The 16181-nt window shown below is 44.7% G+C and overlaps 1 protein-coding gene across 1 annotated transcript in view; it reads right to left on the bottom strand.

Annotated features, from left to right (window-relative positions):
- Window positions 1-264: 264 nt before the first annotated feature.
- The window catches only part of LOC144889337 (uncharacterized), a gene marked incomplete at both ends in the record, with an annotated part of 40638 nt that continues 24721 nt past the window's right edge, over window positions 265-16181 (bottom strand). The window contains 2 exons of the mRNA XM_078769520.1: window positions 265-399; window positions 14901-14993. Coding sequence (XP_078625646.1) covers window positions 265-399; window positions 14901-14993 — 228 coding nt within the window. The remainder of the gene's footprint in view (window positions 400-14900; window positions 14994-16181) is intronic.

Below are 16181 nucleotides of genomic sequence, written 5' to 3'. Positions count from 1 at the left end.
TGGCACACGGCACACGTACGGCAAATGTAAGCAACTGAATGCTGAACCCCGCTTTTCGCTTCGCGAGCGCAGGGTAATAACCCCGCTTTTCGCTTTGCGAGCGCAGGGTAATAACCTCACTTTTCGCTTCGTGAGCGCAGGGTAATTAGTAAACACAATTTCAGCATGCAATGTACGTGCTTGAGATATGGGTTGCTCAGTTGAAGTCAGTAAATGATCCCAAAGCTTTGGCAGAGCAGAACTAGCCAATCCCATCTGTGGTACCTCAGCCCAGGGTTTGGTTTCCATTGCTGGCATACTCTTGAAGGTCCAGTGTGGCTGTACAATCAGTGTACATGGACATTTGGCAGCACGCAGTAAGCCAGTGTGCTGACCAACAACCAGGCCTTGCTCCAGCTCCTAGTGCAGGGAAGAGATCGCTCCTTAGAAAATACTCCAAAAGGGAAGCATGCCAACACTGAATTTTAAGCATCAGTTTTGGGCATGTGTTTCTACATTTAGTCGTCATTAACAAGACAAAAATCAACTTAAAATAGAGCTTACAAGAAAAACGATATATCGTTCAACAGTGTAACTTGTAAGGAACTGGGGGGTTAATTGAAGCAGAATGCCTCGTTAGATTGGGAAAGGGGCAATTACAGCAGAAGAGTGGATGAGATGGAGAGAAAGATAACATTGAAAAGGAAGCATTGCATGAATACATTGAGTAGGAGAGAAAAGACAGATGGAAGAGATTTTCATCAGTCAACTTAAAACTCATAAGGGCATATTTTGTAATTAAATCAACTCTTTAGAGTTTAGATATCAAAGGCATCAGATCTCAAGGACCTATTGCATTTGATTAATTAACGAGAAGAGAGAGGGGGGGAGAGAGAAAGGGAGAGAGAGAGCGAGAAAGGGAGAGAGAGAGAGCGAGAGAGCGAGAAAGGGAGAGAGAGAGCGAGAGAGCGAGAAAGGGAGAGAGAGAGCGAGAGAGCGAGAAAGGGAGAGAGAGAGCGAGAGAGCGAGAAAGGGAGAGAGCGAGAAAGGGAGAGAGCGAGGAAGGGAGAGAGCGAGAGAGAGAGCGAGAGAGCGAGCGAGAGAGCGAGCGAGAGAGAGAGGTCTACAAGGGCATTACCATGGACCACAACATAAAAGGCTCACATGGATTTTTACAAGGTCACATGTTCATATGAACACCAGCTCTTTCACGCTCTTAGCTCTTTCACGAGCCTCGATCTTGTATACAAAAAAAAAAAAAAAAAAAAAAAAGTCTGAGACAGTACTGTTTCTGTCCTATTGCTTCAGGTGCAGGTCTTGTTCCCAATCTGCATAAACAATCTCTCCAATGATCCGGAAAAACATTTTTGCAGATGACTCCACACAGCATCATACAGTACCTGATCCCACTGATAGGTCGAAAGCATTTGTGTCACTCTTTGCTGACCTGGAAACGATTAGATGCAGGTCTGATAAATGGAACATGTCCTTCAATTATGCAAATTACTGTCTCACCCTGTCGTGATGGAAGGATCTTCAAATGAACCCACACATCTATATTCATAGCCAGCTGCTGGAAGAGGTTTAGTCTATTAAACGTATAGGCCTCTCCACCAGCGCAAACCTCTCCTAGGCCAACTACATGGCAAAGATACCCTTTAAAGCCAGCCTCAGATTGGCCATCTTCCATCATTACAAGTCTTTCTTTGAAAAATCAGACCTGCTCAAACTCTAGATGGCCTATGTCCACAGCTCAATGGAGTACTTTTTCCCCCATATTGGCTGACACCCCAGCATCAGATGTCTTTCCGAGATTTTACAAAATCTAAAGCACTCAATATGATTAGAAGCTCCTGTGATGAGGCCACAACAGGTCATTTTCTCGCATCGCAGGCAGGTTCTTGTTCTCAATTTTTTTAACGCGCCTTTTTTGTATACCTGATCGAGGCTCATGGATGAGCTAGAGGAGCATGTAAGGGAACAAAATGGAAAGAAGGAAACACCAACAGCAGAGTAGAAGTGAGAAAGAGATCAAAGGGAGAGGGAGAAGGACACATGGGGTGAATGAGCTGCTCAGAAGCTGAATGAGGAAACATGACAGGAGGAGGAATAAGAAAGCGGGGATGAAACAGAAGGAACAAACCAACCAAAAACTAACAAATTAAAAGAGGTGAGGGAGAGAGAAAATAGCACCTGCCCAGAGCACCTGGTTTTAAGGTGTCAGGAACTGGCCTGCACCCTCTGCCTTTAGTAAGAAACACGGTTGGCACGAGAAGCCAGGCAGGATAATTTTGGTTGGAGAGGCTCTTTGGTTTGAGGTGCTTTGCTATCATTGGTATATTTCAGAGGAGATGCTCAATCAACCAACCGGATCCCATGCAATCCCTTAACTCACCTTTGACCCCATCATTGCATTGCAATTGCAACCCCGTCGTAGAACATTGCACTTCTTCAGTAGATGGCATTATGTGTTTCCCATTCTCTCGTTAGTGTGGAAGCTCGATCCTTCGATCATTGCTCAGATTTGCGTTTGAGGGTTGGTCTGGTAGAGCTTGCTCCTTTGATCTCTACGCATTTAGAGGATACGCAGAAACTCCAGGGTGCATACATTCTTCCAGTAACTGTTCCTGGTTTAACATCCAAAATCCAAGCTGACTGCATACCGAGACTCTATTCTTCCTCGCTTCTCTCAAAACCACCTTCCTGAAGCTGTTATCTCTCACTCTTCCCATGGCTTCAAGTAGGCAGTGCACTGCCATCTCATGTAATCCCCATCTTGACCAACAATCTATCTTACCCCTATTGACTCAACCTAGCCCAACACTCATACTTGCAGTTCACTGTGTAGCCTTCCCTCCTCTATTACTGTTAGTTCATTCTCTTGATTATTGCCTCAAACTGTTGCCTCGGTGCTCCACGACCAGTTTCATACCCTCTCTCGCCATGCTCTTACACAAATCTTGATCTTGCAAATAATTAAATGTTTTTTTTTTTTAAGAACGAGGAACGCTGCAGGTCTCTACAACCAGCACAATATTCAGCAAACCCCAGTCATCCATTCTGACTGTTCTACATTTAGTGCATGACCATGCCACCTTTTTTTTTTTTTTAAAGCACTCTAAACAAATTAGTGAGACTTTAACTCAACTTAGTACAGGCCAATCAATGGCATTGTCCATTTGGTCATTGTTGACTTGGTCAAAGGGCTTCATCCAGTGGTGGGACCGATTGCTTTATGGCTGGGGGAAAAACTCCAGCATGTTGAGCTTTTCAAATGCAGCACGGGAAGTGGCCTCCGTAAACAGGAGACAGACAAACGCACGGACAGACACCACAGACAGACATTCGCTGCCTTCTCCCCAATTATAGCCACTTCTAGTGCTCCAGTGGCAGATAAGCGTTGAAATTCATCCCCTCATTCACTCCTTGGTGTAATTAACCAGAAGATGTCTTGTGGACCCTTGGTAACCTCTGTTTCTCTGAGGCACCAAATATAGTCTGGGTTTACCAAATAATTCCAGTCTTCTCAGGTTAGATTCCATATTACATCACATGTGTAAACATGGCATGTGTAAACTGCTGTCTCAACAATGGATGGAGGTCCTCAATGCCAAACAGGAAATTAGAGCTGTCTCCCTCGACATATCACGTGCCTTCGATACGGTCTGGCACCCCGCTCTGCTCACCAAACTCTCCTCCTTTGGTATCCATGGAAATCTCCACGCATGGCTGGCGGACTTCCTCTCTAGTCGTAGTCAACGTGTGGCCCTGAATGGGTTTCTCTCATCTCCTCTTCCTGTTCAGGCTGGAGTTCCCCAAGGCAGTGTTCTGGGCCCTGTGCTTTTTCTGGTCTTCATCAATGATCTCTCTGACTCTCTTGAAAATCCTCTCTATCTCTTTGCTGATGACTCCACTCTCTGCCGCTCCATTCCTCATTCCTCAGATCGGCAGTCTGCAGCCTCCTCACTCTCTGCAGACCTGGAAAAAATCACAGACTGGGCAAACAAGTGGAACATGTCTTTCAATCCTGACAAATCTCACACTCTTACGATGTCTGTCCGAAAAGACCGACTGGACAACCCTCCCATCTACTTTCTGAATAATCCTCTCCAAGAAGTTCTGTCACTCAAGCTTTTGGGTCTCACTATCTGCCATGATCTTTCCTGGGAAAACCACATGTCCAATAGGCTGGGCCAAATCGGAGGTGATTTTCCTAATTCAATGTAATTTACCTAAAAGTTGTGAGTGAGTATCAGGAACAAAATCATGAAAAAAAAATTCAAAAATATTGACGTTTTACGGTCAGACAGCCCGTTACCATAGCAACAGTTACAGACGACTCAAAAAATGCCTAAATTGACGATTTCTCAAGCTGTGTTTGACCCCCAGAGTTGATTCTGGTACCAAAAGATGCAGAATTGAAAGCCAAGGATGATTGGATAGCTTAACAATGTCTGTGACACAATTCAATACCACTTTTATCCAAAAAACTGATTTTTGTCTGAAATTTCAAGCATATTTATGGAAAAAAATTGAAAATTTTGCTTTTTAATCATAGGATAACCATTAATCAGATTAAATTTACTTTAAATTGTCTTTTACAACCTTGTATTGTCCAGTTTTTATAACTGTTATAACGTTGTTTAAATTTGGCCATCTTCATTTCAATAAAAAAAAGTTAACAAAAGCAGCTTACAATCATTAATTTTAATGCCTGCTTTCGGTTGTTACTGTAACCATTCATCAGGGCGTTCAAGGCGCTCTTGCACACATCAAGGATAGGCGCTCTTGTCTTCGATACAACGGCAGTGAACTCTGGGGTCAAGAGTGGAGTCGTAGTAAGACTGGAGACTGAGTTTGGCAGGAGTCTTCTGCAACTGGCGTGTCGGCACCACATCCACGAATTGGTTGGAGGGGCGTCTTGCTCAATAGTGTATGGCCCCACCACAGGACCTAATGAACAGCTGTTCAAGCGACTGCTCAACACTCGGAGTGAATTGGACCAGGGCAACTACACATTGGTCGAGGTGTCTGCTCAACAGAGAGAGCTGGCTGGCCATGTACATGCCACCATCACCTTCCTTCAGACGTGGATGGACAATAGCACAAAGGAGACTCTTCGACACGACTACCTGGAGCTGGCACACCTCACACTGCTGTTTCTTGGAGGGACTGTCCCTGATGGTATGAGGACCATCACTATCAAAGCTCCTGGGGCATTCCACCACGCCCGTTGGATGAGCAAGACTTTATACACTATAAAGGTGGCACTCTTCCGTCGGCAGCTGGGAGATATCTACACACCCGAAGAGCTGGAAGACATAACCAGTCTCGCTGCATTCATGTCAGTCTTCTACACTAAAGCGTGGTTGACATGTACCAGTGCTGCAGATGCACCATCTAACGACATGTACCTGATGAAGAACCTCCTCAAGGCTGAGGCCAGTATCGCAAAGAATCCAACAAAGTGGCCTGCCAAATTTCTGTCCTTTGTGACTGTGGCCCGAGAGAAGCTACAAAACCATTTGTGGTACCTCTCAGAGAGATTGGTCTCTTTGGCACTCTTCTCGGACAGAACGTCATCTGACAAGCAGACTATGAGAAGGGCTATGCTCAGGTACCATGGGACTGCACATAACATGATACAGGAGATGCCAGCCTCACAGCAATTGGGGAGTAAAGCCCTCAAAGACTTTGTTGGTTACGACTCTTGGAGCATGTTTGAACTCTTGGGTATTGACTCCAGTTTTGTCAAGCTCCCCGTTGCACAGTGGCCCACCTCAGACAGCTATCGTCATGGCAAGGAAGTTGTGGCCAAACTCCCAGTTGTCAATGACGCAGCAGAGCGGACACTTGGACTCGCCACAGATTTGAACACTAACAAGGCCCCCACATCTGAGGCGCAGCTCCAGGCTCTATACAGGGTTGTGAAGGGCGTCAGGGAGAAGCTGCATGGACTGGCAACATCCACTGAGGTTGTGACTAAGAGGTCATTGGCCTCCATTGATTACAATTGGGACTAGGTTTTTTATTTTGTTATCAATGTTCAATGTCAGACCTTAAATTTGAGACAAAAAAGCTTAATCAATGACAAAAGTTAATTTAAAGTACATTTAATTTGACTATAGCTCTGATTAATGATTATCCTATGATTAAAAAGCAAAATTTTCATTTTTTTTTCAAACAAATGCCTTAAATTTGAGATAAAAATGAGTTTTTGGGATAAAAGTTGTATTGAATTGTGTCACAGACATTGTTAAGCTATCCAATCATCCTTGGCTTTCAATTCTGAATCTTTTGGTACCAGAATCAACTCTGGGGGTCACACACAGCCTGAGAAATCATCGATTTTAAGAATTTTTTGAGTCATCTGTAACGGTTGCTATGGTAACGGGCTGTTTTACCGTAAGACGTCAATATTTTTGAAAAAAAATTTCATGGTTTTGTTTCTGTTACCCAGCCACAACTTTTAGGTAAATTACAACCTTGTAGTATGAAAAATTGAAAATCACCCCTGATTTGGCCCAGCCTAATGTCCAAGCTGGCCTCCAAAGCCAGTCGCCGACTGGGCATCCTCCGTCGTGCGAAGTCCTTCCTTGGCACACCTGAGCTCCTCACCACATACAAGGCTTTCATCCGCAGCTCAATGGAGTACTGCTTTCCCCTCTGGGCTGGTGCTCCTGCCTCACACCTAGCTTGTCTTCACGCTGTTGAAACCAAAGCGTTCAGAATCATTGGAATCTCCCGCGATGACGCTATCTCCGAGGGCCTTTCACTTAATCACCGCAGGCAGGTTGGTGGTCTTTCCGTCTTCTACCGACTCCTCTCCGGCCTTGCTCCCCCAGCTCTCTCTGGGCTCTGTCCCCCAAATATTCCTGCAGGTCGCACAAGATCTGCCTGCAACCCTCTTATGGTTAAACTGCCAAAATCAAGACTCTCTGCTCACCTTCACTCCTTCATTCCTCTTTTCTCCCGCCTCTGGAACAAACTCCCTCACTCTCTTCAATCCCACTCCTCCCTCCAGGTCTTTAAAACGGCTGTTCACCACCATCTCTTATCTTCCCCAATCCAAAACCTTGATCTTTTCTACCCTCGCTAATTTCACCCCAAATCCACTTTTTTGAGGTGACTTTTGACTTCTTTCCTGGAAGTCCTTGGTGTCCTTGCGTTATATACCTATCCTGCCTCCCCCCAGGCCCTCTCCCTCCAAAAACATCTCCCGATGTCCCTGCTCTCAAATGTTGTGTTTGTGTGCTTCCTCCCCTTCTCTCCCCATCTTGTCGACCGCTCCCCTTTTTATATACTTTGTTTGCTTGTTTGTTTGATTTGTTTGTTTGATAAATGTTAGCTCTTTCACGAGCCTCGACTCTGTACACCAAAAAAAAAGAACGCATTATTATCGACTTTCCAGTGATTGAACAGGCAGAACGGCAAAGAAAGACAGAAAACGAAGAAGGTTTCAACAATGAAACACCTTGGCAAAGATACTTCTTGATGCTGCACCCATCTATCTCAAAACTATAAAGAGCATGGTGCAGTTTAAAGACTAAACACCTGAATCAGAGACGAAAATTGTATATTAATTCCAAGACTTCCTACCCCTTGATAAGCAAACATGAAGTATGGACACACAGAAGGGGGTGGTGATTTGCTCAGCTCAAGTCCTCCACAATGCAACACTGATTTTTACAAGGCTAGAGCTTTGTTGAAAAAGGCTGCGGAGCATGAGGGAAGCCCATACATGTTTATGGATGTGACACCCAGGAACGCCATATTCAGAAATCCAAATGCTCTGTGATATGGCGCTCAACCTCAAAAGGAGCATGGACAGAAGAGCTCATGCCCTGTCCTAAGTGCTGCTCCAGACTGCCAGTCATTGGAATTCCTGCCAAGTGCTATTACAGGAATCACCGGGGAGTTTACAGTCACACAAGATAATGCGAACTAAAGGCCCATGACATTATGGGAGGGACAAGCATCTAGCATTTGGAGAACGACATTGATGGAAGTGACTTAAAGTCACTGGTTTAAGCCTCCATTCTAATCTTGGAGCATTTAGGATTCAAGAAGCCTCGTGAGGTCACACACGAGTTGCGAGGTTAACATTCCAATACATCAGCTGGCCTAAGCACAACACATTTACAAGCCAGATAAAGGAGTGCATCTCATTGTGGCATTTTGAGATCCCGACTTTTCAAAGGCTTCTGTCAAGTTATTTGGGATTTCTTTGCACAGTCCTATCTCCTAAAGTGGGTATGGAGTGAAGCAGGAGATATTATGCCAAGTGTCAAACAAAGATGTTTGACACACCTGAAACATTTTTGTTTGAATACTTGTCGTGATGTTGGGATTCCAGATTTAAACCACGTATCCATGCACATTGTCTCTTCACTTCCTTGCAATTAATGTCCAAGTGCAGCAATGTTATGTAATTAGCCACCTGATATATTGCTATGTTTATTGTTGTGTTTGTCCCTGCTCTCAAATGCAGGGACTTCCGGTCCCTCGAGCGACGGGGCTTGCTTCGATCTCTCCACGGCATCAAAGTTTGAGTGTTTTCCCGTTTGTTTCTTTGTCAAATTTCCGCTGCGTATTTTGTTGTGTATGTGTTATTGTGTGTTTCTATTTGGTTTTGGTTTTGTAGTTGTTGCAAATTTGTGTGTAATTAGTTGTTTCTTTGTTCGCGCCTCGTGCGCCTCGTGCGGCCTGGTGTCTCGTGCGGCCTCGTCTCGACTTGTGCCCCACCCCCTATATCTTGTTTTTCTTTCACCTCTGCTCCTGCTTTCTCAAATCCACGTTCTCACTTAGAGACTTTTCCCAGATTGTTTTTCATGGTTTTGTTCAAATATTTATTTAAATATGTTTAAACCGCAGCCGTGATGCTGAAGCCGCCCCCCCCACCCCCCCCCCACCCCCCAGAATTTCCATGTTTTAAACGTTTCCCAGTGTGTACCCTGGATTAGAATAGGTATGCCGTATCCCTGCGTGTCGTAAGAGGCGACTAAGAGGGTTGGCGCCAGGAAGGGCATCCGGCCATAAAACATTGCCTCAAAAAGAGAACCATGACAATTACAACTACATGTGGGCAGGGTACAGCCCGAAGTGGAGATCGGTTTCTGAGGTTTGGGACATGGAATGTAGGGACAATGACAGGGAGATCAGGAGAAGTGGTGGAAGTAATGGTCAGAAGAAGAGTGGACATATGTTGTGTGCAAGAGATGAGATGGAAGGGAAGTGGTGTGACAATGGTGAAGGGTAGGCAGGGACAGAAATACAAGTTTGTGTGGCAAGGGTGCCCGGAGGGCGTGAATGGTGTTGGTGTCCTGTTTTCTGAGGAGTTTGTAGACAGTGTGGTGAGTGTGACTAGAGTGAGTGATAGGTTGATGATGGTGAAAATGATGATTGGAAAGCTCTTGGTGAACGTCATCTCGGGATATGCTCCGCAGGTTGGTCGAAGCGATGAAGAGAAGGACAAGTTCTGGTGTGCGATAGAGAAGCTGATGGAAAACGTGAAAGATGAGGAAGTTGTTGTGGTAGGAGGAGACCTAAATGGACATGTGGGAAGGAGTATGGATGGTTTTGACGGAGTTCATGGGGGTTACGGATATGGTGTGAGAAATGGAGAAAGTGAAAGGATTTTGGAGATTGCTGATGGAGCTGATTTGTTGATTTGTAATACTCAGTTCCAGAAAGAGGATAATAAGCTTGTTACATACACGTCAGGTGGGTCGACGACAACCGTTGACTACCTGATGGTGCGTAGGCGAGATAGGGAGCACCTCCGGGACACAAAGGTGATCCCGGGGGAGGAGGCTGTTTCACAGCACCACTTGGTTGTCTGCGACGTAAGGGTGAAAGGTGCGAGGAGAGCTCGGCGGGTGAAGTACCAACCGAGAATGAAGGTGTGGAGGTTGAAAGAGGTGACAGTAAGGGAGGCATTAAAAGAGAGGCTGAGTAGGGTCGAGGATGATGTGGTTGAGCTTGAAAGTGGTTGGATGTCAATGAAAGCTAGTCTGTTGGGAGCCGTTGGTGAGGTATGTGGATGGCCAAAAGGACCACCGAGGCACTCGGAAACATGATGGTGGGATGATGAAGTTGGAAAGAGGATTGACGAGAAGAGGAAGAAGTTCAAGGAGTGGCAGAAGGCGAAGGGTACGGGAGCAGAAACAGCAGAGCATGAAAGTTATAAGGCAGCCAGGAAGGCTGCAAAGAAAGAGGTAGCAAAGGCGCAGGAGGCATGTAGGAAAATGTTCGAAGAACGCTTGGATTCGGAAGAGGATCAGAAAGCAGTATTCAGGATTGCAAAGCAGATAGCGAAAGAGAGGTGTGATGTGATGGGGGTGAGTTGCTTGAAGGATGAAGTGGGACAAATCGTTGTCGACCCAGATGGAATTAAAGGAAGATGGACAAGATATATGGAAATGCTGTTGAATACAGAGAATGAATGGGATGGCAACATAGAGAGTAACCCAGTTTTAGGACCGGCAGAGAAGATAACTGAGAAGGAAGTTGAGGAAGCGATAAAAGCAATGAAGGGTAGAAAAGCGGGAGGGCCGACGGAAGTTGTGGGAGATATGTTGAAGGCAGCAGGAAGTTTGGGTGTGAAGAGAATGACAGAGATCTGTAATCTGGTGGTGAAAGAAGGCCGCATTCCAGTGGCTTGGGAACTGAGTACCCTCGTCCCTCTATACAAGGGGAAAGGTGACCCTCTGGAGTGTGGCTCATACTGAGCGATAAAGTTATTGGAGCATGGAACGAAGGTATTGGAAAGGGTGTTGGAGAGGAGGATAAGGAAGAAAGTGAAGATCGACGAAATGCAGTTTGGATTCATGCCAGGAAGAGGAACGACAGACGCGCTTTTCATTGTGAGGCAGTTGCAGAAGTACATGGAGAAGAGGAAGAAGTTGTTTCTTGGGTTTGTTGATCTGGAGAAAGCATTCGATCGGGTTCCACGCAAAGTATTGACATGGGCATTGAGGAAGTTAGGAGTGGAGGAATGGTTGATCAGAGTAGTGATGGCAATGTAGAAAAGAGCGCGCACAGCTGTAAGGACGAAGGACGGGAACAGTGGTGAGTTTGAGGTGAAGGTGGGAGTGCATCAGGGGTCGGTACTAAGTCCACTACTATTTGTAGCTGTGATGGAGGTGCTGGCTCAGAACGTAAAGGAGGGTTTACCGTGGGAGTTGTTGTATGCAGATGATCTGGTGTTGATTGCGGAAAGTATGGATGGACTGAAGGAAAAGATGAACACGTGGAAGGAATGTCTGGAGACAAAAGGTCTGAAGGTGAATATCGGAAAGACGAAGGTCTGCAAGTCCCTGCAAGTGGTAAAGCATGTGGCGAGGTGGAAAGAACTGGGAAGTGGCCCTGTGCTGTGTGTCGGAAGGGTGTCGGAGTGAACTCCATTCAGTGTACAATGTGCGCTGAGTGGGTTCATCAAAAATGTAGTGGTCTGAGAGGGTCATTAACCAGTGTGGCAGCTACATTCAAATGTAAGGTATGCACAGAGGGAGCTGCAGATGGAGGAAATGTTGAGTTGGATCTTGGAGACGGCGTGAAGCTGGAAGGTGTGAAAACATTTTGCTACCTCGGAGACATGCTGAATGGAGAAGGTGGATCAGACTCGGCAACGGTTGCTCGAGTGAGATGTGCATGGAAGAAGTTTCGGGAATTGAGTGGCGTGCTGATGATGAGGGGAGTGTCGTTGAAGCTGAAGGGAAAGGTGTATGCTGCATGTGTGAGAAGTGTTATGATTTATGGGAGCGAGACATGGGTAATGAACGTAGAGCAGCAACGAAGGTTGGAAAGGGTGGAAATGCGAATGGTTCGACGGATGTGCGGAGTATCGTTGAGAGAGAGGAAGACAAATGATGAATTGCGAAAGATGATGGGAATAGAGCCTGTGATTGATGCTGTGAAGAGGAACAGGTTGAGATGGTTTGGTCATGTGTTGAGGAAGGATGAAAGTGACTGGTTGAGAAGAGTGATGGAAATGAATGTAGAAGGAAGTAGAAGATGGGGAAGACCGAGAAAGACTTGGCTAAAGATGGTGGAAGAAGAAATGCGGGCAAGGGGGTTAACAAGGAGAGATGCAGAAAATAGGGCAAAATGGATAAGATTGTCATGGGGACCGCAAGGCTAACCCCCGCTCTAGCAGGGAAAATGGCCTTTAAAATGCATGTTGTTGTTGTTGTATTGTTGTGTTTGTGTGTGTGTGGTGGGGACAGGGGGTGGAGAGGGGAGTTTCAGCTATTCGATTAAGGTGTCAACATCATGTCGGTTATCCATTTTGTGCTTGTATTAAGCACAATGCTGGAGTAATTTGGCCTGTTTATTCGTGTGCCACCATGCACTTTCAAAGATAAAGAGGTTAAAGTATGTGTAATCATGTTCTCCCATGTCTGGAACTATGTAAGGTGAGGAGAGTGAGAACAGGCTTGGTTTATAATGAGCAGATGGGCTTGGTGGGAATGGTCATTCTGGAACTAAAGAGTTCTCGGGGAGGCAGGGCAGAGCCATTTGGACAGGAAGTGCCAGGATTGGCCAACAGTCCCATGTCAGATGCCATGGCAGGATTTGGAGACAAAGGACTGTGGGCACCGATTGGTGAGAATGGGTGCTCTGCTTGGTCTCCTCCCCGAAAAAATCCATAGATGGTGAGGCAACATGAGCAAGCTCTCCGTAGCGCTCTCTGTATCCATGTCCCCAATGTGCTATCTCGAGCACTGGTATGTTGGGGTCATTGGAAATCGCTCTGACTGCTTTGCTCACTGCTGCCTCCTGCTCCAGAATGGGGTTGTCCTGCCACTGGACCATCCCACGGCCTGCTGAGTCTCACAGCATCCCCATCTCTCGCTCACCAGGTTCTTAGTTCGTGTGGATGGTGATTTCAATGTGGTGCCCCAGAAAACGAGTACATTTGTAATTACCCCCTCACACGTAAAGTGAAAAGTGGAGTTAAGCAATTGGTTCACTTTGTCTGTCAGTCTGTTTATGTACAGACGTTCGTTTATGATCGAGGAACTATTTGATTTAAATTTTCTTTCCTGATATCCCCTGTAGTGTCCATTTGTTTTATCCCATGTACACCGCCAGTCCTCTCTCTTCCACAGATCTCCTGATGTCCCTGTTATCTACTGTTGTTGCCCTTCTCTCTCTTGCCGCCTCTTGTATCCCGCTTCCTTTGTTATACACTACCAGTCAAAAGTTTTAGAACACCTCAATTTTTCCAGTTTTTATTGAAATTTACGCAGTTTAATGTCTCAATGTACTCTGAAATTAAGCATAGAACAAATAAACAATTGGAGATAAAAAAAAAAGAAATCTAAAGAATCATTTTGTTTGACAAAATTTAATTTAAATTTTTGACTCAGCAAAGTAGCCACCTTTTCCAGATATAACCGCCGAACACACTCGTGGCATTCTTTCTACAATGAAAATCCAATATTGTTTTGGGAAGTTCTTCCCAACACTGTTGCAGAAGTTCCCACAAATGTGTTGCACTTGCAGGTTGCTTTGCTTTCACCCTTCTGTCCAGTTCATCGCAAACCAGCTCGGTGGGGTTTAAGTCTGGAGACTGTGCTGGCCATTCCATGATTTGACGCCCACCGTCTTGTTCTTTTCCTCAAAGGTAGTTTTGACATACCCTGGAGGTGTGTTTAGGGTCATTATCTTGCTGTAGGATGAACCCCTAACCAACTAGGCGTATACCAGAGGGCATTGCATGGCGCTGAAAAATACTGTGGTAGCCCTTTTGGTTCAGGGTGCCAGTCACTCGGTGCAAGTCGCCGGCTCTGGATCCAGCAAAAGAGCCCGAGACCATCACGCTTCCTCCTCCATGTTTGACAGTTGGTGTCACACACTGAGGAACCATCCGTTCACGTACTCGACGGCATACAAAAACCCTGCGCGATGAACCAAAGATTTCAAATTTTGATTCATCGGTCCATAAGACCTTCTTCCAGTCTTCAGTAGTCCACTGGCGGTGCTTCATGGCCCAGGCAAGCCTCCTTTTCTTATTTTGCCATCTTAGCAATGGCTTTCTTACTGCCACTCGACCTGTCAAACCTGCAGCTCGAAGTCTTCTCTTCACAGTTGAAACTGAGACATGCTTACGTCGACCAGTGTTAAGCTGTGCTTCAAGCTGTTGTCCTGTGAGCCGCCTGTCACGCAAGTTGTTGACTCTCAGAAACTTGTCTTCTGATTCTGTTGTGGCTTTGGGTCTGCCAGACCTCTTCCTGTCAGAGTTTCCTCCAGTTTCCATTTTACTACTTCCTGCAGTGCAATATTGTCCAATTAATGCTTCAGAGGGTGTAATAACAGTCTGTTCCAATACTGCTTTTATACAGACAAGGGGTTTGTAATCAAGTAATCAGCAGAGCTTGGGCCACCTGTAGGAATTGTTTGCATCAACTTTCAAGGCTTCATTTACTTACATTGCTGCAGAACAGCTGTAAGTTGTTAACCCATTACTTGTTCCCTGAAGAAGGCCTTTTTTTACAATATAACTGTGCAATTTACATTATTTTCCTGTTTTTGCTTACCTAAACGTTTTTTTTAACCTCGAGCAGTTTACTGCTTACCTTTGTACCATTTCAGGTTATTCACTGGACATTAAACTGTGTAAATTTCAATAAAAACTGGAAAAATTGAGGTGTTCTAAAACTTTTGACCGGTAGTGTAGGTTATATGTGTTACTTCCTACACGAGCCCCGACTTAGTATACAGGAAAAAAAAAGCTACACAGAAAATGACGACCTCTGATGAGTTTCAATGGTGCATTTCTTCAGAGTTTGGGGAAATATGTGTTGACTCCTCATATGCACTCATTTCTTCTCAAGCCTCAAACCACCGTATTAAAAACAGACCGGCACAAATATAAATACAAGCATAACAACAACTAAGAGTGATACACCACATACCGATGAATCTTTGACAATCAAGTAGTATGACATTGTTGGATGCAGGAAGGGGAACCAGCATACTGACCGTCCTACGAACTGCAGCTGTACCTGCTGTTGGAAAGAAACAATGTCAATAACACAAGGAAGTGTAAGCAATATCGCCACGGTAATAAAATGTCTATCACATCAATGAAAACATTGCACCCAATTTTTGTCTTTAATATTTTTCATACCCAGTTGTGGAAAAGAATTACATTGCTGCAAGTCTTTGCATTATAAAAATTCAATTTCTTGCAAATTGTTCAATTTCTGTGCAAGGTTTATCAATAAATTATGTTTGTGGCAGGTCTTGTCGACAGAGCAGAAACGTTGACCCTGCCAATGCTGGCATCTTGGCAATGAAATTACCAGGGAGTCCGGCATCGAAAACAGCAATTACCGGATGCAAATTGGACATTCGTTAAAATACAAGAAAAACACAAATCCTACAGCCGGACATCACTCGGATTATTTGATCGATTCTTCACAAATACTATTATAAATGTCACATTATGAAATAGTGGCCATGAACCATTAACGATGCTCATGTATAGGCCAATCAAACAGAGTCCACCCTGCTCGTATTAAAAAAAACAAAATAATCTAAATTACATTCATGTCTCAAATCGCCCGCTCTAGCAGGGAAAATGGCCTTTAAAATGCATGTTGTTGTTGTTGTTGTTGTTGTTGTGTCTTAAATTATTGTTCAGAAAATGATTAACAGCAGAATTTGATCTTTGTCTTTCTTTTGGCTGATCTTGGTGAATCAAGAACGCATTTAATAATTCCCAAAATATTTGAGGGACAGACAAAAGCAATTTGAATTTCATCAACACACAGGAGTTGAGGATTTTTTCCTCATTGTAAGCTGATGTGTACACTTGTATCCCATTAGCTTCACTAATACGATATTGTTTGTTGTTTCAGAATATAATCCAAAAAGTTCGTGAAATCATACAATTATGGATCTCGCTAAAATTGAGCACTGAGGTGTCATCATATTTATATGCAACTGAGGTACCAGCTCTAAAGAGATTCATGAACGCACGGTGGTCGTGTACAGCGAAGGTGCATCCTCGTATTCGAGTCAATAGCTAAATGGGCAGTTGATGAACGATGGACTGCAGTCCCTTAAAACCTTGAAAATGACTCTAGGTCAGGATGGCTGATATACCTGACATAATAAATATATTGCCCCAATTACTTAGGGTTGACATATTTCACAAAGTGAAAATACATACAGTATTTAAGTGAACAAAT

This window comes from Myxine glutinosa, unplaced genomic scaffold (genome assembly GCF_964187855.1).
Source record: "Myxine glutinosa unplaced genomic scaffold, kmMyxGlut1.1 SCAFFOLD_2872, whole genome shotgun sequence".
Lineage (NCBI taxonomy): Eukaryota > Metazoa > Chordata > Myxini > Myxiniformes > Myxinidae > Myxine > Myxine glutinosa.
The sequence above is the reverse complement of the archived record's forward strand: the minus strand, read 5'-3'. Positions and strand labels throughout refer to the sequence as shown.